Raw genomic sequence first — 25,467 nt, 5'->3', positions numbered from 1 at the left:
TTGTTTGATACCCACTGGCTGTGAGCAGCAGTGCAGGGAATAGATGTGCAAGAGCTTTGACATGGGGGATACTGCAGAAGGCTTAAATCTAACAAGAACCTTGTATATTCACTCCCCTCAGATACTGAGAAGGTAGCAGCCCCTGTACATTCATCACATATTTATCACAGAGGTTAAAAGGAAGATATCATGCTTGAAAAACAGAAGTTTGACTTAAAAAATGAGGAGTTAAAGCATGATCCCACAAGGGCTTAAATACGTTCTCAATTTCAACTGAAGAAGGGAGAAAATTGAGGAAGCTCAGCATGCTGTATGATTGGGTCTTTAGATAGGGTGTAATTAACAGAGAAGAAATTGATAGAGGCTATAAGATGAAGAGCTACATCCCTGGGCTTTATCAAGCATGGGGCACAGTGGAAAGTAATACTCCAGAGATGAAATGGTTTCATGAGAGCCACACCCCCAAAGTTGCCTTTTTAGCAAGTGTAATAGGACTTTTTCAGTTTCATAAAGTATCTTGATAACTGGAAAGTGCCAGTTAATGGTACAATGTTCCAACTATGAATTTTACAAAGATTAATCTACCCCTTTAGGATCCAAAGGAGCCAATCGAAGGCCGCCCAGGCTTCGATGTTTTACAGTCTCTGCGGGCACAAAGCTCAGCCGAAACTACTGTTCAACATCCTAAACTGTCATCTTCATCTTCTTCTAGCATAAAAATACATATTTTTCCCCATAATAAAGATTTTTTATAATAGCAATAAAGTAACTCTAGAGAACATGGTTGTCTTGAGATAGCTTAACTGTGTCTGGTACCTCATAACACCCTGGGGACCCAGCCACCTCATAATAATCTCTTTCTTTACCATGCCTTGCTTAATTAAGGAGTGAAGCCAAAAGGTCAATGCAGGATAAAAATGTAAATCTCAAAGTTTTCATCTGGACCCTAAGTCCATGTCATAAAACATATACAGTGTGCTCATCACAAAGCTTCATACATTAGCAGACAGAAAGTGGAATATGTTTGATATGCTCAAAATTTTAGTGTTTAGTGAAACAACAAACCAAAACTTTAACTCCTTATATATAAAATTATGTCTTTTTCCTCTGAAGAATAATTATCAAATTATTCATTTATTCCCTAGATAAGGAAACTTCTTTAGCATAGTACCACTCTTTTACAAATATGATAAATGTGAAATATATGCGATAAATATGGTATGTGATTTATAGGACAAATATTATTTTTTTTCTTCTCCCTATGCATACTGAACACTGTGTGTGCTGATCTTGAGAGACATACAATATGGTGTGGCAGGCTTATTGTTATTCCAGGTCTACAATGAAAACAAACATAATTTTAATTCCAAATCTTATTACTACATTGGAATATTGATGTCATAATGGACAGCATGTTTTGGCAGCTGTTTATCTTGTTGGTTCCTCAATCATTTGCTGTGCAGCTTTCCAGTCTCCCACTGATGTTGAAAATACACCTGCATTCAAAATGAATATATTTCTGACATAGTTAGAAACATGTTTAAACTCAAGTCTCAGCTCTTAACCTGTTTTCACCATAAGTGATGTTTGGAGAGCAACAAATATTTATTTAGCTTTGAGTAATGGAGCATTCAGATTTCATTCATGGCTTCAATAATAAAAGTAAAGGTGTGATTCTGTTAAGGAACCAGTTATGTGTTTTCCCCCTTCTCTGATTCTAGGTAAATAAGTGAACAAGACATAAGTTGTCCAGACTGATCAGTTGATCTGGATTTAGATCAGATGGACAATATAAGAAATACAATGATTTTTCCCCTCAGTGGAAATGAGGCTCTTAATCTCCTTTCTCCTTTAGAATAAGAACACAGTTCTAACAGGGCTTATTGACTCTTGCAACATGTGTACATGCTTTTTTGGCTAGATATTCAATTGTGAAATATTTGTTATTTTTATTTTTCTGTAGGATCATTGCTATCAATGACACATTTATAAAATTGTACCATGACCCAGAAGAGTCTTCATTAGACAGTATATTGAAGTATGTCGCTGTTTCACGGATTGGCTCTAAAATAAGAGAATATACTTTCCTTTCTATTCACTTCCCTTTTAGGGACTGAACAGCTACTTTTAAGTTTTTTTATATAGGTTTTCCTGACAGCTAATATTAAGTGAATGCAGTGCTTGGGCTGGATGCTTATATGCTTGTTTCATCTATTATTCAGATACACTACTTATATAATGCTTTCCATAGCAAACATTGGGCTGAGATGTTTGTTCACTACTTTTATACCATCAGTCAAAGTCAAAGATAATAAGGAGACTAAATGGACAGAGAACTGATTTTTATTTACTTATTATTAAATCTTTCTTTCCTGTTTGGTCTGAAATAGATTACCTGATGGATACCTCAGTGTTGGAAGCCTCCTGCAGTTGTTAGTGTTGATTTCACTGTGAAAATTACTAAGCAGTCTGTAAATGTAAAGGTCAGATCATCTCTCCCCTATGTGATGTGCTGCTGACATACCTGGGAGGACTTTATGAGTTATGATCCTACTGGATGAGCTAGGGGAGTAAAGATTGATTCCTAACTTAAAGTAGATTTAACTTTCTAGCATTACCAAATCCATCCTTTCAAGATGCAGATTATAGACTAAGCAAAGAAGAATATTCTAAGGACCATCAGACGAGACAGTTCAAGAATCTTTGGCCAGAATGTTAACTGTCTTGTTATTCATTATCAGTGTGAAAGTCCTTTCAATTTCAAGTTTTTAGATCCTCCATGTTCAGATTTCTATTTGTATCCACAAGCAAGCAGAGCAGACTGCAATCACATATGCGTCCTTGGTAGAGCTCTGCTCTGAACTGAAGGAGGCCACATTCCATTCAGTCATCCTGTCTTCATGACCATTCAAGTCTTTTCTCTGAATTGCTATGCTGTGTGATAATCTTCTTACACAGTGGACAATTGCTCCACTGGAAAATGAAACGTCACTCCTAGTGGTTTGGAGGAGGACACTAAGACTCATTACCAGATGAGGAGCTGGTAGCAGCAGAGGCTGCTAGAGGCCTGGGAACAACAGTCTCTTTGGAGCACTCCATTCCCACCACTGAGTATTTCAGTATTTTCCTTGCTTGCAATTTTAAAATTGAGAAATGGCAGAACAGTAAATTGTGCACCCTGTGTTCTACTGGCTTTACTTTCTGATGTGCTGCCACGTAGAAACACTCTAGCAATGCTAGGAAGAGGTGAAGAGAGATACCAACATCGAAGGTAGAAGACAGCTAGAAGAAAGAATTCATTCTATTACCAAAACAGTAAAAGACAAATATTGTGCTGGAAAAATAAAACGTACTAAAGTTTATCTCAAAAGTAAACAAACTACTCCAAACACATGTGCAAATCCACATGCACTTCTTCAAAGAATCTTGAAAAATATTGTGAATATCCCTTTAGATTTCAGCTCAGGGCAAGCTATTCCAGAAACAAGCCCAGAAATTTACCTTTGTGTCACTTTATACTCGTTTCATGTTTTAGATAGACCAAAACATAAACAAATAAAACAAAACATCACCCCAACACAGAACACCCTCTGTTGACTGTGTTTTCAGGTATTAAAAAATGTATTTTTTCCTTATGCTCTTTGAGCAGGGGATCTAGAGGTCAAAATGTAACAGAGGTTATCTTTGCGCATTTTTGCTTACCTACACAAAATCAAGAAGACCTGAAGGGTTAGGGGCTGATAGCCTGGCACTAGCAGGGTTATGATAGCCCTTCTTCTAATGGCAGATCTCAATTTTTTGATGTCTGTTAAGGTGACCATCCTTTTGTGCCTCAGGATTGCCAACCTGTCCTTCAAGAAAAGTGAAGCAGGACAAAACTTGAGTTCTGAACAACTCCTGTGATTCAGGAATCCTTATCTCCTGATATTAAGTCCAAAGGGACAACATACACTCGCAGTTGCATTTGTTCCCTTGTTGTCAAGGGAAGGAGGCACCTTCAAAATTAAAACATGACCACTACAACCCAAAGTTTAAAGCCTATCAGATTGTTACTGTATGGTGGTAGGTCATATTCCCAACTCCAGTCAACAGTGACTTGTTAAACATTGTTTCTCACAAGTTAATTACTCTTAGGTGTGGTTGAGAAATTAAAATTCCAGTTACATTTCATGGGCAATAGGAACAGTGTCTCTCGACTAATTAAAATCCTTTTTTGTAATGCAGAGCACTTAGAAGAAGAAACACAGGCCTCTGATTTGATTTGAAGGCCACTGATTTTATATGTGAAAATCTGATAGGGAGTTGTGTGTTTAGTAGCATATTCATCAGGTACAGAGGATGAATTTGTGTAAAACTTGCTTAAATTAAATGGGTGTACTCTGGGGTACCCATGCATTTGTGAACAAAGAGTGGAGAGAAAGTGAAAATATCCTATTAAACCCCATTTAAGAACTGCTTTAGCATTTGTGAAGTGTAGGGCCTCATTAAAGCCACCATTCCAGGAATCCAAGCAAAACACTTTGCACAATTCAATTGTTGTTTCTACAACTAATTATTTTTATTTTCTAATAAATGCCTTGTGCCATGAGTAAAGAGCAGATTTTTTTTTTCCCTTCCATTTAGCACAGCTTCAAATGCTTACAATAAAGGTGAGTGCATTTTGCTGCTCTTTGGCTTCAGCTAATTTTGTTCTATAACAAAATCAATTAGACTGGTGTAGTCCCAATTTTTTTTTCCCTTCATTTCCGGCTGTTGAACTTGAATCTCTCTCAAAAGTACTTTCTCCCTTAGACACAATATTTTTTTTTTTTATGTCATAATAAATTGGTTGTTGTTTGGTTTAAATAGAAGAGATGAGAAAGCAACCAAACAGGCAGCTTCAGAACAAAAATTGGAACATGAAGAGACACTTCAAGCCTTTGCTTTTCCACTGATGAGGCATTCCCTATTTATGAAAAATAAATTAATTCCCCGCTTACGTTTGCTGTTTTCCTAGTTATATGTATTTTCACCATTAATTAATGGGGAGATGAGAGACCGCAGCACAACAAGCCTTAAGCAATATGAATGGATGCTAGGGCTGACTGAATAGCTTTTCTCCTTCAAGCATTGTTTTAGGTGGTGGCTGCATCAAGGAAAAGACTCTTTCCCCTTTTTGTGATGCATCCCTGAGCAGTCACTAGAGACCTGGCCATGCATCTGAATAAAGGGTAGGAACCTTACTAACACACAAATCATTAACAGGGCAGATAACATAATGTTCTGCATGGAAAAAGACAACAAATCCTCTTTTTCCTTATTTTAATGAAGGAAATTCTCTATGGAGACTGGGGGATAGAGAAAGGCAAGTTCTTTCTAGCCGAGCAGCTGCAATTTTGTGCAAACTCGGTGGCAACAATTATGTTTGAGTACTGGCCTGGATCCTGAACTCTCTTGAAAGTCCTGCTTTGTAGGACTTTTGTCTGCTTTAGATGTTCATTTCATATTAAAAATGGGTGCTTTGCCTCATGTTGAAGGTATAAGAGATCTGAGATACAGCAACTAGCTTTTTACCACCCATGTTCACATTGCATGTTAGTTGCTTGCAAAAGAATTAAACTTTATTTTGGTAGGTACCAAGCAAACCTCATCCCTCTGTTTGGTTAGGAAAGGAGTAAAAAGCTACAGCATCTTCAGATTTTCCAAGAAAAGAAAGACTGGAGAGGGAAAAATTCTCCATACTCCTAAATCTTTTGCTGTCAGTGCTAAAAACATACTGGCTATGAGAGGTAAGTACTTATTTCTTGGTTTTGAACAGAGTTCCACCTGATGAGGCCCAAAACACAATCGAGACCTTCAGGAATGACAGCAGTATGTCTTAAAAATAATACTGATCATGATAAGAATATATTCAAGCAGCAGAACAAAGCGAGCTGTGAGCTGCTATGGAAAGTTCCTTAAAAATGTGAGACTACTTTGATCCACACAAGCTTGTCACGGAGGTATGTAATAAAGCTAAGTCATGTGAATTTGTAGTTAAAAGATGAACCAATTAGAGACTGAATAATTTGTGATATAACTGATAACAGGTCAGAGCAAGGTTATTGCAGGAAATGGACTTGACTTTGTAAAGAACATTGGATATTTGCAGGGCTAGTGAAACTGCTTCTCAAATTAAAGTGTTAGTAAGCAGTGAAAGAACAGAAGTGCATCTCATTAAAAATAAATATCAGGGAATATAGTCAGAATACTATAGTAAAGAAAACATTTTTTTTCTTTTTAATAAGTGAGACAAACATAACAAAATGAGGAGTGTGATATTACAGATATTAGGATCTGAAATAAAGCATGTTTAGTTTGCATTTGAACATAGACTTTTCTTAAATGAGGGTAGATGTTTTAATGTGACCGGGGTCAGGAAATAAACACAGACCTTTCCTTGGCATTCACAGGTTGCCTTTTGTACTTGAATAATGCTAAAAACATCAGCAATGGGCCAAAAAGCAAGGCTCATGTTCACAAAACATTCAAAGTTGCCAATGACACAAGACAGAAATTCATAAAAAGCACACACAGCACAAGAGCAGTCTCCCCTGTTGGGCTTCCAGAGAACAGTCCTCCCCATGACAAGACAATACTGAATTCTATGTGGTTGTGTTTACTTGTTTTTGCTTAAGAAATGAACAGCAAAGAGGATTCAGAAATTATATAGAACAGGTGACAGGTGGGTCAAAGCTTTCCCAGTTTCAAACCAGCTCTCTGGATTCATCTGCTGTGAGGAATATGTGTCCATAAGAAAGCACCTCCACCCTTTTATGGAATCAAACTTCCACATGTGGGAAAAAATGAAAACCAACCAACCAAACCAACCCAAGCAAGCAACCAACCAAAGAAAAAAAATGGTAAAAAACAACACGCTTCCTCCTAACTGTATATTTTACACACAGTTCAGCAAAAAAACCCTACTGCCTGTGAGATGATGCAATGAAGGTGACAATGTAAAAGGACTCTGAATCACATGCACAAGGCATGATATATTTTATTTAAATTTCAGAATAGAACTACAAAACAAACAAACAAAACCAACCTAACAAATACAAGTATATACAAATATTTCAAAGTCCACTTAATATATTGGTTGCAAATACAAATTGAGAAACTTTACCTTTCTATAGCGAGGGCTGCATCATTTGCAAAAAAACAGAGGGTCGTAAGGACAGTACAATGAACTAAATATCACAACCTATTTTTCCTTATTTAAAAAAAAAAAAAAAAAAAAGCAGTGCATGCATTGTTTTTCTGGTTTAGATTTCTTTGGTGAACACGTTTATCTGATCATTTTTCTCACATTTTCGAGCCATTGGTCCTTAGAGCTGCCTGTTTTCTTTTTCATGTTTGGGCCCCAGTGCCTTTATGGTGTCACCTTGGTCTGCCTGGCTTTCACATACCTGCACAACCATGAAAGCAGTCAAAATAACACTTTTTCACATGGGAGAATGCAAAGAAAACATACGAACATACAGTGGGTGTGCAGGTGCAAGACAGAAAGCAAGCGCACATCAGACAAAACCGCTAACTAACCGCAGCTGCAACGATGCACAGAGTAGCAGGCACCACACAGCTCCTCTCACTCCTCGGCAGAGAAAACGAGTGGTTTTTCAATAACACAACTGCGCTGCCCCCTTAGGAGGCGAACCCTGACACCGCAGCACCCTACCAGCCACACCGGTGCTCACTGCAAACGTACCCACCGCCACGTCCCTAATAAGATGGCTGCTGGGATCATCATCACACTTGCAGCAGGTTTTTCTCTTTCTCTTGTGCTCTGCAACTCAGTCGGAGGAGTCACTCGCCTTCAGATGCAGAGCAGTGAGCTGAGGCTTCCTTGAAAACTGTGCTCACAGCTATTAAAACTCCAGAAGAAAAATAGTAAGGGAAGATGGATGAATGTGTTCCACACATTATGAATATTGAAGGCAAGCATGAAGTCTTGTAGGAAAATATGAGATAATAATAATAAAAAAAGTTCAAGTGACACTGGGAATTCTAAACCAAGAAAGAACTTTGAAAAAGCCAATATAAATGCCTGATTCTTTTAAAAGAGCAGGTTTTTACTTATCATTTACTTCACACATGCCAAATGTGTTGCTTGGAATCCAATTTTGAGTGGCAAGACACACAGAATAGTCGAAGGAATTGAAATGGGTGCCAAGCTATAAGGAACTATTTTACCAATGGGGCATTGAGAAAGGAGGGTAGCACAGAGGTGTCGTGGGGAAAGATATGACAGAACGTAGCATCAGTTTGATGTATGTACTTCAGGAAAATTACTAGTAGACACTGTCTTATGGTACTGCTTAATTTTTCACTGTAAAGTTTATACCTTCCGAGAAGCATACAGTTGTGGCTAACATAAAAGACAGATGCTTTGATATAGAGACCCAAAGTAGAATTTTGTTGCTTCTCTGAAAAGGCAGGAGCCGCTAGCAGTTAATAGCATAAAGATCAGAAGCTGGTGGCTACACCTAGACAGCAGCAACCACCGGAGCACTGAAATGTAGAATTTTAGCTCAAAATGTCTGCAACCCCATATCCTCGTAACTGTGTGTTTGATCACTTCACAGACCATAGAAAAAGAAAGGCAGAACTTGGTGAGGGAATGGGAGCATGGGAAAAAGCAAAGTAGAAAGCAACTGAGAAAAACAAACGAACAAAAACAAACAAACAAACAAAACTCTTTTGTTTTTCCACAGTGACATTGTTGAAATGGACTTAAGTACATAGAGATCTAAAAACCGAGCACATAGGATGAAAAGTTAGCTAGACTTCAGATATTCTTTACCCACAGAAAAAAAGGACTGGGAATCCTCTGGTTCATCTTGCCCTAAAGCTGGATCAGCTGTACTGTAAGACATTCCTGACAAATAACTTGCTTAATTCATAAAGATTTCTAGTTCTGGGGCCTCAACAACCTCTCCAGCCAGCCTGCTCCCTGACTGCAGCGTCCCATGTGCCAGACAGCTTTTCTGTGTCTACGCCAAGCCCTTCTGGACACATCTTTCTGATACAGAAACAGGAAGAGGAAAGGCTCTTCATACATAGACGGTGCACAGCTGTACAGTCTAATATCCCTTTAAATTCTGTGTCTGAAAGCATGACTTATCTGCCATATGCAGAAACTTTCCCAGTAAGTGCCTCCATGTAGGAATGACATGCTCTGCATCAGAAAGATGGACCTTTGCAATACTGTATATGTAGGGAAATGGTATTTTCCCTGGACAGAAGAGCATAGAAGCCCAGTAAGTTAAAATGCTGCATGCTGACTTTGAAACTGTCCTCCTGCTCATGGCACACTTGTATGTATGCAGTCAGATCTGCTCCCCAGATGGCAAATCCAGAACTGCTCCTCAGCTGCCATCCATACAATTTCTAAATTACATAGTCAAAGAGAAAATCTGCCCTTGTGTGTTCCAACCCTGGAGAAAACAAATTATTGACATCTTCTCACCTACACTGAATTTGCATGAAGGATGAGCAGGAGAACACAACATGGATGGCTCTGTGGCAAGTCAAGGTGATACAGATGGAGCTGCCATGATCTCACCTTCCTACTTCATCATGGTAAAGACTGCTTGAGACAGTGACGTTTCTGACCAAGCTTGCAGTGAGGTAACTCTCCCTACCTGCAAACCTTTGGGTACAGATGGATTCAGACTTTCCATCTTTTTCAGCTTTAAGGTGTACAACTGAAGGGCTTAGGGATTTGCTTTTCAGAGAACTGTGAACTGAACTGGAAAAAGCTACAGTCCCCAATGGCATGTGTTGCATTTAAAATTACTCATCACTTCTGAAAATGTATCACATGTACTTTTTCTACAGAAGTGCTTGTTGTCCGCTTCTTAGTTCTCCCTCCTGATGCCATGTTAGGTATGGATCTGTTTCTTCTACTAAATTCCTTTTAAAGGGATGGGGGCTCAGTTTTAAAAGCAGAATGGCAGCCAATGACTGCATATTAGGATTTACCGGTTTTCTTAATCTCTCCCTGCTCTCCCTGATACAAATATGTTGGGAGAAGCTGTTGTAGGACGGTTACCATATAAAATACTGTTACACTGATACCAAAGACAGTGACATTTTTATCTGTAGAACACACCATTCCCACATACTGGCTTTGAAATTTTTCAACATTTTCTAGGTCAGCCACTTGTCCACAAACTAAGGTTGGATGTTGCTTGGGGCTGTGACCCAGAAAGAGGGTGTGCGGCTTGCCATGATACCACAGTTGGATGTACATTTTCCAGTTATCAGTATATAACTTTCTGCCATTGTTATCTATTTCTGGCGAAGAAGGACTGGTCTTCAGTGGCTTGCCTTAAAGCAACTAAACCATGGATAGACTTTTTTTTTTTTTTTTTTTTAATTGAAGACAGCCTGGGAAAATGGTAAAATGCAGTTTCTGCAATTTAATAAATTACTAAAGTACGCAGAAATTATTTATCACTCTAAATATGAGAAATAACGCATGGGTTCCTTCTCTTGGTCTCACTCAACTTCAACTGCCCTCTTCCAGTTAATCCCTGAAGACAATTATTATTTATATTACAGCAACACCTAGAGGCTCCTGCTGAAATCAGAGCGCTACTGTGCAGAGCACCGTGTGCGCCTGCAGAGAGGCATGATCCCGCCTTGCCTTCTCTAGTCCCCACTGGCCAGCGAAAGCAAGAGGAGCAGTGGATGCAGGAGGAACAAACTCAGCAAACACACCCATGGTAACTTAGTTCGTAGGGCTGCTACACACCCAGATGGGAACCCACCCTTGCCACGGCTCACCTACTGGAGCTGAGGGCCAGTACCAGAGGGACATCACCGCTGTGCTGATGTGAGGAGCCCAGGCTGCAGGATCCACAGAGCCAGGGCAGCCTCCACAGTCCCTGGTGGAAGAAAAGTGCCTACTGGGACAAATACACCTCAGTGATATCACATCGTGGGAGTATCTTCAAACCCTGAGCAGTGGTTGGAAGGAGCAGGAGGAAGGTGAATGGTGTGGTGGTGGTGGAGAGCTCTGCTTCTGCTACTCGGCTCTGCGATACCTGCTTTGGAACTGACTAGTGGAAAACCTCTGGGCTCTCTTTCTCCCACTCTGCCTGGGGTTAAAGAGGGCTGCAAGATGTAACAAGGTTTGGAAATCACCCAGCAGCACTCATTCATTGTTGGCTCCAGCCTTTATTAATGGAAAGAGCTTCAGATTTGAGGCTAAATCACTGGTTGGAGAGGACAGCAGCAGACAAAAGGCAAGGGGTACTGCATGCGACCTGCGAGCTGGATGTGTAACAAGAACGATTTGGAAATACTGCAAAGAGCAAACTGATCCTGGTGGCAGTGTCAATAGCCTCCCCTGTGAGCACTAATTATATTATTACAAAAACAGACTAACACAAAACTAAAGCACAGAAACATACATTTAAGATCTGGCCAGATGCCAGCGTGCTCAAGGCACATTCTTCATACGAGCTGAATTATGATACTGCATTATTTGTTTTGCATTAGTGCTTCGGAGCGCTAATCATCAACCCACATCCTGCCATGGACCACACCATAAAAATGTAGAAGGCCAACACAACACCTACCCTCAGAGAGCCTACACTGCATGTGTGAGATCAGGGGGGTACAGACACCTTGAGATGGTGTAGGCCAGAGAGATGGGGAATACAGATTTTTTAGTTATTTCCCCTTCTGCCCACAAGCCTCTTACTATATAACCTACTGGGTAAAATGTTCCAAAACAAATATATTGCAATCTCCTATCAAGAAACAGATCATACAGACAAGCATCAATATTTGCTCGGGACCTGATAGGATCATTGCAAGCAACGCATCAAACCCATGCTTGATGCTTCAAGTTTAAATAACTGCAACTTCCATTTCCTGTGTTGCAAATAGCAAGTATTTACTGATGATACTTTAGTAATTCACAAAGCAGGGAGGAAGAGGAGAACCCTCACTTTATTTTTGGCTAATCAAATGATGCTGAAGAACATGTTTGTATATGGGAGAGGAGTCAGGGTCATGGGGCCAGAGCCACATGGGGGGTATTTGTATGCAATAGGAATAAATCTGTGAAAATGTGTAAGTGGAGCTGCAGAAGGAAATCTGCAGCCGCCTGAGCCAGGCGGTTGAATGGCAGAGAGGATGGAGGCTATTTGAATACTGATGTGGCCCTCACTTTCTTCCATTTCCATTAATGACATGCTCATCAAGGGCAAACAATGGGACCGGCTGCCTGCGCCTGTCACACTGTGTGGGTGCTGGGAATGCCAGGCTGTCATCCTGGGGCTGCATTTAGAGACCTGCACGCTAATAAGAAGTGCTCTGTGCCGTCAATGCAGACAGGTGCTTCCGAGGCTGGGACATGCTCCATTCCCTTCCCCTGAAACCCTCCTCTCCCGGCCCCCTGACAGACACCATGAAATGCACAAATTAACAGCCCCATCATGTTGGGCTGCTGCTGCCTGCGGTGAAAGCAGAAAATCAAGTTGTCACCCAGGGTGCAGTGATAAAGCCACAGCCTCATTTCTCTGTTGGTGCCCTATAATAGCAAATGCCAGACAGCTGGATGGATTGGGAGGTTTTAGATTAGGCTCCTGATGCACTTTGGCCACTGAATTAGCAGTTGCTGTTTTCATGCGGATTATTCGTGTGCAAAGCAAACATCTGGAGAAAGCAAAGGCTCCAGGGTCAGATATTCGATGCTTCTTTCCCCTAATGAAGTGGTTATAACAGAAATTATTCAATGCCTTTGGAAAAATTCCCTCCTCCTCTCACCAAAAAGCAAAAACCCTCTTCCAGATTTGCCTTGGGAGACCTTCCCAGCAAATGCACAAGACAGTTTTAGCAAGCATTTGCCCACAGTCAAAACGAACAAGTCCAGCCAAGATGAGCTCGTAATTCTACAGCAAAGGTGGCTGGAGAAAAGTCACAGTGAGTCTTTCTGGGAAGGCGAACTCTCCAAAGGCATTTTATTTCCCTAGCACAGCATTGTTCTTTGGCAGTGGGTTCTTCCCACAGCCACCCGAGCCCACTGCAGTAACAGGAGTGTAGCCCTTTCACACTTGAATAGCTCTACCACAGATGAGAACCGGTGTCTGGGGGTCAGAACCCAAAGTGGCACCAAAGCTGCTCTGAAATTTCCATTGCCAGAAGACAAGCACAGATATCTGGGCTTCTGAATGGGAAAAACAAAACAAAATGGAACTGGAAGGCGTCACTGATGGCGAAGGGGACAGTGATAGCAAGCGACCAGATAAACACTTGCCCCCAGAAAGGACCACAGCAGCAATGAGAAACAGAGGGGCCTGAGCCCTTCAGACTCCAAGGAGTTTAATGACATAATGGCATGAGAACTTCAACATAAAACAGGAAGAGCAACTAACGAAACTTACAACATAAAACCCCCCTCCTGTCATTTTTATAGTAATAGTAAAACACTTTATTGAATTTATGAGCTACATAATGACTATGAAGAATGTAACTTGAATTAGAACCAACTCAGAAGTATAATATCAACTATAAACCCTTTTCTATTACCCCATCCCTTTATCATCATCCTATCTTCCTCTTTTTAAACCAAGGAATATTGCTTTCTTCAAAATTTAGTCTGAGATTCATCTCCCAACTTCTTAATAAATCAAGCAAACCCCAGAAGTCTCTAATGAACATGGGGCCAAAAAATCAAGGCATGACCCCAAATCAAATCATATTCTTGAATTAAGAATATCAAAATAAAAGCAAACTAATTTCTGTGCAGGTTGTCTCTGGGGGGATGCAGGGGAATATCCTGCAGATTTTGATCATGAAGCTGCATAGTGAGGTGCAGCATGCCATTATTAGATGGTTCAGAACACAAAATGCAAGTTTTCTGTAGAAACCTTAGAAACAAAAGAGCAACCCTAGGATGTGCCCCAGCACAGGGAGCCAGCAAGTCCATTTAGGACCAGGCGCATTAGCAGGGCTCTGAAGCACCCTCTCCAGAGCCCTTTCCGTCCCAGGGCTTTGACACAAGCGATAAAACCTGCACAAATCCGGGGAAAGCATTGAGGGGCTGTTTATATCCCGATCCATTATTTTTGTGGAGGAGTTTGTAAATGAGTGATTGTGGGGGAGGGAAATGTACATAACGCAGCTAAAGCAGCATGTTTTACTGTGTTTTCTGATTCCATTTTACTCCTTTAGTCTCTCCAGTCCCCAAGGATTTTTCTGAAGGGGCGATAAAATAAAATGGGTGAAACAAAGCCATAAGCCAGTTAAGTCTGAAAGACATGTCATCTCATCTAAAAAGAAGAAACGGACCATTTCCATGCCTAGGGCTGACAGCAACGCCTGAGCTAGCAATAGCGCTATTCCATTTGATTTATAGAATAATGGGGTGACAAATGATGACAAAAATAAACTTTTACTGCACTGAACTGCTCCTTTATTTATGAAATTTGGCCAAGTAGTGAAATCTTTTATCTGCAAGTTGTAACATGGAGTGGAAACGAGCGATTATGGTGTGGTAATAGTAATCCAGTGATGGAGGCCGAGTCAGTTGGAAATGGATTGAGGTAAAATAACTACCGCACCATGATAAATGTGAACAGCGCTTTGCTGACAGATGATCTAACAGGTGTTCATAACAACTATATAAGAGGATTTATTTATGACTAGCCACAGCCGCAGCACTGTAAATCAACTCCAGCAGCTGCACACCGCTGAAACCAAGTCCCTGATGGAGAAACAGTGCAAGAACCCAAAAGAACACAATTCACTCCAGAATCTTAATCATCAAATAACGTGGGTTGGCTTTTTTTTTTTTTTTTTTTTTTTTTTTTTTTTTTTTTTTAAGCAATTACACCATGGTGCAGAAATCAGAATGACTTTCAATTACATGAAGCTGAAACCAACTAACTTTGTCCAAAAGCAGGCTTTGCCAGAGGCCTGCAGATAAGGCTGGAGCAGAACAAAGACTTTTGGGCTCAGTATCAAAAAGGTGCCCTAGTTTTTTTTCTGGTAAAAGAAGCCATTTAGGTACTATTCTGGTGTGGTGCTGAAACAGTATAGCAAGAGGAAGTAAGGGCCTCCTCTCTCCAACTCACTAGTTTGCCACTTGAGCTCTTGGGCTGAACCCAAATGTCTGCAAGGCGGACTGTAAGCCCCATTGGTGAAATAATCTGAACACAAACAAACCCAAATCCCACCAAAACAAAACAAAACAAAACCAAACAAACAAAAAAAAAAACAACACCCATAGCCCAACAAAAAAATGGCTATGAATTTTTAAATCCAAATAATTCTGCCTATTTGAGTAGGAACCTGAAAAGATTTGGAGAAATCTTTTTTTCTCCAGGGAGGAAACAACACTACTGAGTGGAACCCATACCTGCTTTTTGCTAGAATGGGAGAAAACAGTCTGAAAAGCATCTGAATCTGTAATTCTTCCATCTCCTCACTCACAGCGTTCAGGAGGTGTGTGGAGCACCACGTACCTCCCAGGCTGGATCCACCAAGGCTGGGGCCAGGTACAAGCCCCATGGCCTGGCTCTTCCTGGGTGGCACCCCGTCCTTCTCTCCACAGGAAAAAAAAAAAAAAAAACAACTGAACTGACTGAACATCCCCACAACGGTATACAAAATCAGGGCTAATCAAAATGAAAACAGAAGGAGTGGTTAAACTGAAATCCTGGTAAATGCTCATGGTCCCTGTCACAGCTGCAGCTTGTTCAAATCACACACAGAGGTCTCCTTGGGGGGCAAATCCACCTCGCACAGCACTGTATTTCCACTCCTGGGGTGTTCCTACTCCGTGTTTCCTCCTGCTTTAGCATTCTCTCTCGAGGTGTCTGTATCTTCCCTGGCCATCCAGAACAACCCTGTAAAGATATATGCATACACACCAGGACGTACACACAGATTTAAATGGCTCAGGATTTGGGGCAGTATGGTTGCTCAGACTTCAGGTTCACCTTCTGCTTTCTGAAGCAAAACCAGTTAGCTGTAGGTACTTGGAAGTGTGCAGTGATGTTCACCATCTCTTTCTCCACCAAACAGGTTCACTGGACTGTGCTACAGAAAGCACAAGTACATCAGGTAAGATGAAAATAACAGAAGAATTGCTTTTATCAGGGTTATACACCTATCTGCAAGGCTCCTATCCACCACACTATGCAAACACAGAAAAGTCTAGTGTCTGCATCACAAAACATTTAATGTAACATACAAGTGTTACAAAAACATGCACTCTATGACTAAACAATCAAGATATGGGGAAGGGGAGGAAGATAAAATGACGAAAAATGAAAAAAAAAAGGGGGGGGGGAACAGAATCTAACCCTCATTGGCTTGTTTCAGGCACATACCGTGTCAGGTATGGCCAGAGCTTAAGTACATGTATTTAAAAACAGGGAAAAAACATTACTTCCTTCCTCTGGCTTATATATATTGTTCTATAAATGATACAGAATGCTACTTTCTTCCTGAGTAGAAAAGATCATCAGGAAAACCCAAATTATCTTTTCTACGCCATTCATTATTTCAAATACTGTATCATATCTCTGTTCTAAAAACACTTTCATTACTTCCACTGTCCTTTCACATGGTAGTCTATTTATATCTTCCATTATTTGATTCTTAGCTCTAGACCCATTTCTATTTCTGCAGTTTTCTTTAGAGATGAATTACTAGAATTAAAGCAGGCTACACAGGAAATAATATATTGTCCTTTTATTGGACATCATAAAATGTGAAAGAAAAATAACAGGAAAAACATTATGTTATTCTGACCGTGATGCATTGAGCCACTGTTTATAATCTGCCATCCAGTGACATGACAGCTTTTCCCTGTACCATATTCTATGGAAATAGTTTGAATTATTTTAAAATGAAGCATGAATTTGGATATAGTTTTTTATATACAAATATTAAAAAAAAAAAAAGATAAAAGACAACAAACAAACAAACCTCCCCACCTGCAAAACCAGAAAAGACTTCACAAGGGGTGTGTGTGTGTGTTTGTGTGAACAACTGGGAAGCAAAGAATCTGACAATTTTTCACTATGCAGTATCTTTCTGATCTATTTGCACTTGCTTGTTTCATAATTCTTCAACCCATAATTACCAGTATCAGTTTTAACACTAACACTAGATCACAATATTGGAGTCTCTTTGAATTTTAGTTACCTTGGACATGACTGAATGAGTTAATAAAATCACATGCATTCCCTGTTTCAATAATACATTTCAGTTTTGTAGTTATTACTGATTTTGTTTCTCTTTCCACTGCATTTGAATTCTCACCTCCTGCTCCCTAAATTGGACCTTGATATAATTCCTTAGCTATCTTAGCCGACCCAACTCACCAATCCCACAACACTACGCATAGCCTTGCTCCCACATCCTGATTTGTGCATGCAGGTACACTTCACGGCTTCCTGTGTCTAGGTTCTCACAGAAGCCAGATGGTTCTTAGCATGCAGCCCCTGAAAAAACAGCCTGCAGAGGTAGGAGCTGCTGCTACCTGGTACAACCAAATCACTTTCAAGCTAATTCCAGCGTGCAATTTAGAATAGCCATCTACTTCATATCCTAATAGGCTTTAACACACCTCTACAGATGATGAAAAGTATGGAAGAAAGTGAATAAAAATGATATATAGCGAAAGCAAGAAACTATTGCTAACTACTGCTAACTGGCTGAATTATGACTGAGTGCAACTTGTTCAGTTAATGTAAGACATGCACGTGCTCATGTTTAGGTTCCTGAAAAGCTGAGCTTTATTGCATACATATTTTACTATTTAAATAACTGTCCTTAGAAAAATTTTCTTCCCAAATTACTGTTTGGGGAAGCTAGAATAAATTTGGAAATCACATTGTCAGTCCAGACACAGGTAGAGAGTTACTGAATCTTGGACCAAATCACGAAGTGTTGAAAAATGTAAATACCAGAAATGCCCCAAATACTCTTAGTATACACATTTCTGGTCTTCACCAGTAAAGTCTGTTAAGTACTCTAGGGAGGTCGAATTTACTTGGGAATGTGTGTGACATATAGTAATAATATACTTTCCTTTGATTTATATTGTGGTACGTGAAGCAATTCCTGTTTATTTTTCCTTTACAAGCATGGCTGAAGGTTTCACAGTTCAGTCTTTCCTTAGGATGTAGAGTTTTGCACCTTTCCCTCAGTATCTTCTGAGTCTTAGTATCAAATACCACCTAGACCAACCTGCATTTTCTCTGTGAAGATTTTCTACAGTGAATAATTTTCCATCTGTTTGAATAATAGCTCTTAAATCATGCTTTATAATTCAAGAAAAAATGTAAATGTTGATTTAAAAAAAAGTACATTCCTGTTGAGGACATTCTTGTTTCTTGTCTGAGAAATATACCAGTATATTTTGGGTGCTAATGAAAACTAGATTTCTTACAGAAGTGCAACTTAAATAACTAGAAAAACAGTCTCTTTAGAATTTCCCAATAAACTCCACTACATGTCAGAGCTACTTCTTGGTTCCACTAAATTTTAGCAGAAAATTTTAGAATATTCCAGTATGCACTAATGCAGCATTTCTGATAAAGTGGTATTTCCTGTCATCCATAAAGCTAAACAAAACAGCACAACTTGGCCAGCACTGGAGGACAATGCAAGGGTCCTTGTGACAGAGCAAAGGTATGGAGTTATTCAAATGTCTTTCTGTGTCACAAAAACATCTATGGCAAAGCCATGAGATACTAGGAAAATCACAGAATCACAGATTTGTAGGCGTTGGAAGGGAGGAAGGGACCTTGAAAGATCATCAGGTCCAACCCCCGTTAAAAAAAAAAAAAAGCCTTATTAGAAGTGAGAACTGATAGGAAATGACAAAATTTAGCATCTCCACTCCACTCCTACCATGTAACCGGAATATGAATGGAAAGTCAAAACCATGTTCAGGTTACAGCCACTGTAGCAACAGGCAGAAAATTGTGTACTGCCAAGGTGGCACAGCTGTTGGACTTCCTAGCTCAGTAGATATGGTTATGAATTTCTCTTTGCCTCAAGCCCTGGTTTATGCAAAGGTGGGAGACATTAGCTTAGGTATACAATAAAAATTTCAAGCAAAGAATTTGAATGATTTATGAAGCTAGGTGACAGTACTTACCAAAATAGTCTCTTCAGTCAGTATTTTATGAATAGGCCAACTTGAAAATAGAGAATTATGAGTTTTGTTCATTAACAAAAATATGAATGCATGTTAGAAAATTAAAATTGGAGCACAAACACTGTCTACTTTCACAAAAGCAATTTCTTAATGCATATGTGGCATTCAATCTTGTTAGTATTTACTTTAAATTGACCAGTTATATACATTACTGACAATCATTATTGGTTCTCTACCAAAGAAAACAGATATCAACTTTCTGCTCATAGCACTACTTTATTGGCACATTAACAAAATATTTGTGAAAATGACATTAAGTGGGAACAACATTCTTACTACATCAGTTCAGGGTTACAATGATTTTCAGAAAGCAAACACAATTTTCTTGTACTTATTGTGCAGTTACACTTACACAATCAAACTTCTCAGAACCACAAACATAGTTTACACAATCGAACTTCTCAGAACCACAAACATAGTTGCTGTGTATGTTGCTGGAACCTATCTGCCATTTTAACACAGTTTTCCAGCAGTGTGATTTCCCTTGAAATTTATAATCCAGTATTTGTCTACTACAGTGGGGAAAAGGAAAATGGGATCAGAGAGGGAAGTACTAGGATAGAACAAACAGGAAATACATTGAAGAATGCAGATAACTGACAGTAAAATGTATGTTCTTTGGTTAGCAAGCAGAAAAAAAGGAGAGGACTTGCATACATGATAGATACACACTAGCATTCTAAAGCAGAAGACAAGAATGTCAAGAGTGTATTCTTCCCCCCACTGCCAGATGGAAGGGCTATTATTATAAATGAAAGGCAGCAGTAGTGGATGCCAGGCACTTTTGTTGTGTGCCAGATTCTGAAGTCCAGATGTAAGCAGGTTACCCCTGGGACAGGACAGGCTTCAGCTCCCGCAGCAGAACAGAACCAATCACGGTTTTCTCTGTGTTTATGATGAGCTGTGCTGTAGAGCTCTCCTTCAGCTCCACTGTGACTAGCATCAGTGACCCACTGTGCACAGTCTTAGCTGCAAACCTAGAGGGAAAAGAAAAGTAAAAAAAATAAAGAGAATTGCTGAGAATCTTCAGGTCATAGACTACTATTACTTCTTTCTGCAAAAGTTAAATGAGCTCATCTATTAACAAAATGCCTCCAATTTCATTAAGCAATTTCAGGGGATAAACCATGAAGACTCAATTCTGCAGAAAATTTCTTCATCATTGTGCAAATATTTTAGTATTTAAGGACAGAAAGGGATTGTGAAAAGCCCTCTATTTAATAAATCAAATAATAAAATATATTTAAATCAAATTATTATTTGAATTCCAATTCTTCAGTTCCTGTACAATACTCAGGAGGTACTTTAGTGTACATAAGCAACCTAAATTCTATGGAGATTTCCATGGAAAAATAACATTTGGTGCCCCCCAAAAAATACAACAGCAGTAAATGTGAGAAAACACTTCAGAAAAGCCAAACTGTTGTACTTTCAGAAAAGTACATTCCTCCTGCATTCTCAGGAATTAATCCAGGCTAAAAATACTCGAACATCCAACATGATCCTTTCAAATGACGGCAACAGCAAGACAGCAAATCATTGCATCTGTGAACGCATTTCATCTCCAGAATATTTAATAATAAAAATGTGGTCAATGTTTCTAAATATTTTATGACTAGAAGTCATACAAAGCAAACTGAAAAAAATCCAGATAAAAGTTAGATCTAATGCACCATTACTAAATTCCAAGACATGAAGAACCCACTAATTACATGGAATTAAAAGCAAAACTAGCCTTTTAAGCACTACAATTGACTGAAAAGCCATTTTAGGCACAATGAACTTCTGTCAATCCTGTTAATTCATTCTGCATGCACAGCCAGGCCCAAGAGACGGGACGGAAGAGGATGGCAACAGCCTCGTCCTCCACATCCCGCAAGGAGCACGCCATGCTTTTCTGCTTTTCGTTGTTGTTGGTGGTGGTTACTTGACAACAACCAAGTTTCTGCACATGGGCTTTTGAAAACGCTAACAAGTGCGGAGCAGGTCCGCGACCCAGCCTGACCCCACTTTGCGGGGCCAATCTCCTCTCCTCCTGCTGAAGGACACGTGTCTGAACCGGAGCCATCTGCCTCAATTTGCGCAACATCTTCAGCCACAAAAGGACCCAGTTAGCCCTGACAACAGCGCACAATGCAGAAAAATAAAACTGCTGGGCTGACAGCACGCTGTCGGCTATTCAAGAGCAAACCAACTGGTCAGTGTCTCATGTCTGACAATTAGCACGGGCCTCGCAAAGCGCCTGCCCGGGCCCTTAGGGATCTGTTTAATTACCATCAACATAAAGGAGGGAGTTTATCAGGAGATACTCAAAAAACTTCACTCCAGACTTAATTAAAATATTAGCCACTTAAGCAGGAAGCAGGTTCTCTTTAAACGAGATGTAATTTCTGCCTTTTTTTCTTTTTAAACTAAGCATATCAAAATCTCATAACACATTATACTAATTAAGGAAACATGGGGCACTTCTCTAATGTCACCCATCACAGGTCAATCTATTTCTTTTGTCCGGATTATAGATACATTCAAAGACCTCTCTCTTTAATAGGAGATTCTGAAACGACATCACTGCTATAAAAATTAACTACTTAGCTAGTTATATCAATGATTTTGTCTACTTGCACTGCAATGTAAAAGATCACTATTTCTCTTGTTGATTTTGACAGGGGGATAATTATATAAACAATAGTCTTATTAGTCACTTTATTTACTTAACAGTTGTGTCTTGGGACAACACAGAAGCAGATTATGTCTAAGTATGCACATAAAAAGGTTGGTAGTTGGCACTCCTGCTGTGTTTCATAGCCTTGAGGCTTGATTTTACCCTCTTTTATTAAAACCTGAAAGTGATACGAAGTCAGTGTTCTGTGAAACCCAGGGAAGCCCAAAGCACCAGAGATGAGTTTTGTGCAGATATTTTCACAAGTCTATTTGCCAAATCTGATAGGTGATCAATATTGCTTTTCCATACCTCTAAAAAGAACAAATAATTAATGTGAGTTTTTATGTCCCTTGAAAAGCATAAAGGGTCTGATATTTGGCTAATTCTACACAAAGTGTTAGTACTCATAACTAGCATTGGCTAATTGGTTTGTATCAGTGGTCAGCGACCTGGAGTCACTTAGGGAAAAAAAACTGGAACAGAACGAGACAACTTCTGTTCACCATTGAAAAGGGTGTACAGAAGAACCATGACAGAGTATGTTTACCACTGCTTTTGAACTTTGGAAACTGAAATCTGTTCCTTAAAATGAGGAAGAAGTTTCTAAAAACAGTTATAACACAAACTGCTTTATTCAATTGTTGAAACTGAACACAGTTATTAACAGATGAATCTGTTGACTTCTGGTGACAAGACTTGATCAGTAAAACTGATTTGCTAGTTATTTAAATGTTTTAAAAATGCTGTCATTGAGTAATTTGAGTAGTATCTGATTTTTAGACGATGTACACATTAATGCATCATATATGTTTGCTGTTATTATGAGCCTATGTAAATTTTACAGTACATGTATTCTCCTCTAAATAGTTAAACCAGAAAGCCATTAAAAATCTTTCAGCAGCAAAAATTAATCACTCTCTATAGTAGGTATTTATTCTTTGTGAGAAGCTGTGGAACAGCTTTTATGTTTCCCATGAGGTCAGTAATTATTTTCACTTTTTCTGAAAGTTGATACTGTCTTAAAAGTAGGACTTTGAATCCAAATATTTGAAAAGAAGATATTATAAACAATCAGACTTCATAGTCTTACTCAAACCTGGGAACTGCATCGTCAAACATTCAAATCTAACTTATAAATTGGTTGCTATTAAGTCCAAAATAGAGAATTTGTTCCTTGGGCAACTTGTGGCATAAAACATTATAGTATCAGCTTGGTTCTGTTGCAACAAAGAATGAAGCATTGAGTATTAAAAAACAAACAAACAAAAAACAACCAAACAAGCTAAATGAAAGAACCATTCAGAAAACAGAAACAAATATTTTCTAATAGTTTTAAGATGGCTGTTTCTGTTATAGTGCAGTTATTTGCTAGATTTCTTTATAATATTACTTCTGAAACTGCTTTTGCGTCATTAAAAATATCCAGAAAGATTTGCAGGTGTTAACATTTTCCACACTAAAAAAAAATCAAGACAGAGTAGAAACATGAGACTGTGAGATATATTTGCATATTCTAAGTTTTTTCAAATATATATTCTTAAGAAGAACACTAAATATTCTGAGGCTATGTGACCTGGAAAAAGAGAGGAGGAGTTCACAAATTTACAGGTAGTATCTGTAAGTAGGTAAGAAAATATGTATTAAGAATCAAATTCTAAATCAGCATCAGTAAAGCACTGGCATATTTTTAGAAAGCCATTCAGTCTTTCAATAGTTAAAAATCAAATACATTCTTGGTCATGAAATATGATTTTTTAATGGCTGTCATATAAAAATACCTTATTTGTTAGTTTGAATTCCTAATAAAGGGGAAAAAAAACAGACTATCAGGTATTACAATGTGACAGCATTTGGCAGACGCTGGCTTTGTAGTAATTACTGACCTAACTACAGACTAGCAGTTATTTTCCTTTTATTTGTAGGCAGAAGATAGCTGCAATATGCAGGTATGGCACTTTTATTTGAAAGGATTTTGAAAATTCCAAGCCAGAGAATAGAGTAACAAAGTAACTCACTCTGAAAATATGTTTTTAAAAATTCAACATTTTAAAAAGTGAATTTACAGTTCAACGCTATCGGGACATTTGTTTACAGCAGAGCAGGGCTTGTGACACATAATTCAATGGCACTAAAACACATGCTCTCTCTTGTCGGGCACTCTTCTTCATCTTTGATTCTTCCATTTAAGCTAAATTTTCTTCTTTTTCAGTTCCATTGCTTACCAGAAACAGTGACAATGGCACACAGAAGCTAAAACTTTTTTTTTTTTTTAAATCTTGCACATTAAGCCTTCAATTACTGCCTGCTGAAGCAGACAGAATCCTATTAGTAAGAAAGACGATCACAAGATACAATGCCCTGCCCTAGCTGTAGACAAATGATTAGTCCAAAGTTCACAAATGTGTAATCAAGTTATGCAATGAATATATTCAAAGGATAAAAATACGACTGTGAATTAATCTCCAATTTGTAAATAGAAGAATGAACAACTATGAAGTACATTCCAGTGTATCACATGGAAAAAGAAAAGTCGTTTCAGTACTCTGAATATTTACCTCTCTGACAAAGTCTCCCTATAATTTTGACTCTGTAATGAGCACTTTATCTCAAAATTGTGTATGTTACTAATTATGTGTCCTGGTTCTATGAATAAGCCTTAGAACATGAAAAAAGAAAGTATTTGGAATAGCATTAATATGAATTAATTCTGACTTGAGGATACAGTAAGCATAATGAAACAAAGCAGAAACATTAAAAAAAAAAAAAAAAAGAGAGAAAAGAAACACCTTTTTCTTAACCTAGTGAATTTAACCTCTCAGAAAAAAACTTTTTTAACACTGACTGGTTATTAGACATGGAAATTAATTAATATTTGTATTGAAAATCATATAAAGATACTTTGAGATGTTTTCTTTTTCAAGACCATTTCAATCTATTTTAATATTTTTCTTAAGATAAATTGTTCAAAATACCTAATTCATTACTACAATTTAGCTTATTTTCAATATTAACAATTTTGAGGTTTAATGAAATTGCAAAATTGTACAAATAAGTTCAATTCAAGTATGTATTAAAAAAAAATAAATTAAAATTTAATTTCTAAAGTAGATTTTGAGTTTGTCTTCAGTTACCAGTGAGCAGTTGCACTGTATTCCGAACAAAAATGCATGAATGCAAATGAGTCCTCAGAACTTACTGTCCAGTACACAGCAGTACTCCGCATGTTCAAAAAGATGCTGCAAGAACTTACCTTCACAAAAATTTCCTTTAAGTTCAAAAGCTTCAGCATTATTATACGGAGGTACTTATATCTCCTTCCCAAAACTTCAATAAGCTAAAAACTTGAATCATATTTGCTCCTCACCTAGAAAACTATAATTGTTATACCTGATTTTTTTGTTTTCTCATCTATTCTGTTTGCTTTATTTTTCTTAAATAATCATGAGTTTAATACGGTAAGTATTAGAATTAAATCCAGTCCCTCTTTAAAACAGGCTATAAATTTTCATTTGCAAAAAATTTATTTAATTCCAAGAAAGTACTTCACCTTACAGAAATACATTAAAATATTAAACCTGCTCAGAGATTTTTC

The 25,467-nt window shown here is 38.5% G+C and overlaps 1 protein-coding gene across 3 annotated transcripts in view; it reads right to left on the bottom strand.

Annotated features, from left to right (window-relative positions):
• Window positions 1-19,409: 19,409 nt before the first annotated feature.
• AP3B1 (adaptor related protein complex 3 subunit beta 1) overlaps window positions 19,410-25,467 on the bottom strand; it is a 159,681-nt gene continuing 153,623 nt past the window's right edge. For all 3 annotated transcript variants that reach the window (XM_068666205.1, XM_068666203.1, XM_068666204.1), the window contains one exon: window positions 19,410-20,190. In XM_068666205.1, coding sequence (XP_068522306.1) covers window positions 20,037-20,190 — 154 coding nt within the window. In that variant the 3' untranslated portion in view covers window positions 19,410-20,036. The remainder of the gene's footprint in view (window positions 20,191-25,467) is intronic.

This window comes from Anas acuta, chromosome Z, assembly GCF_963932015.1.
Source record: "Anas acuta chromosome Z, bAnaAcu1.1, whole genome shotgun sequence".
Lineage (NCBI taxonomy): Eukaryota > Metazoa > Chordata > Aves > Anseriformes > Anatidae > Anas > Anas acuta.
Note: the sequence above shows the minus strand (reverse complement) of the source record. Positions and strands in the feature narration are given on the sequence as shown.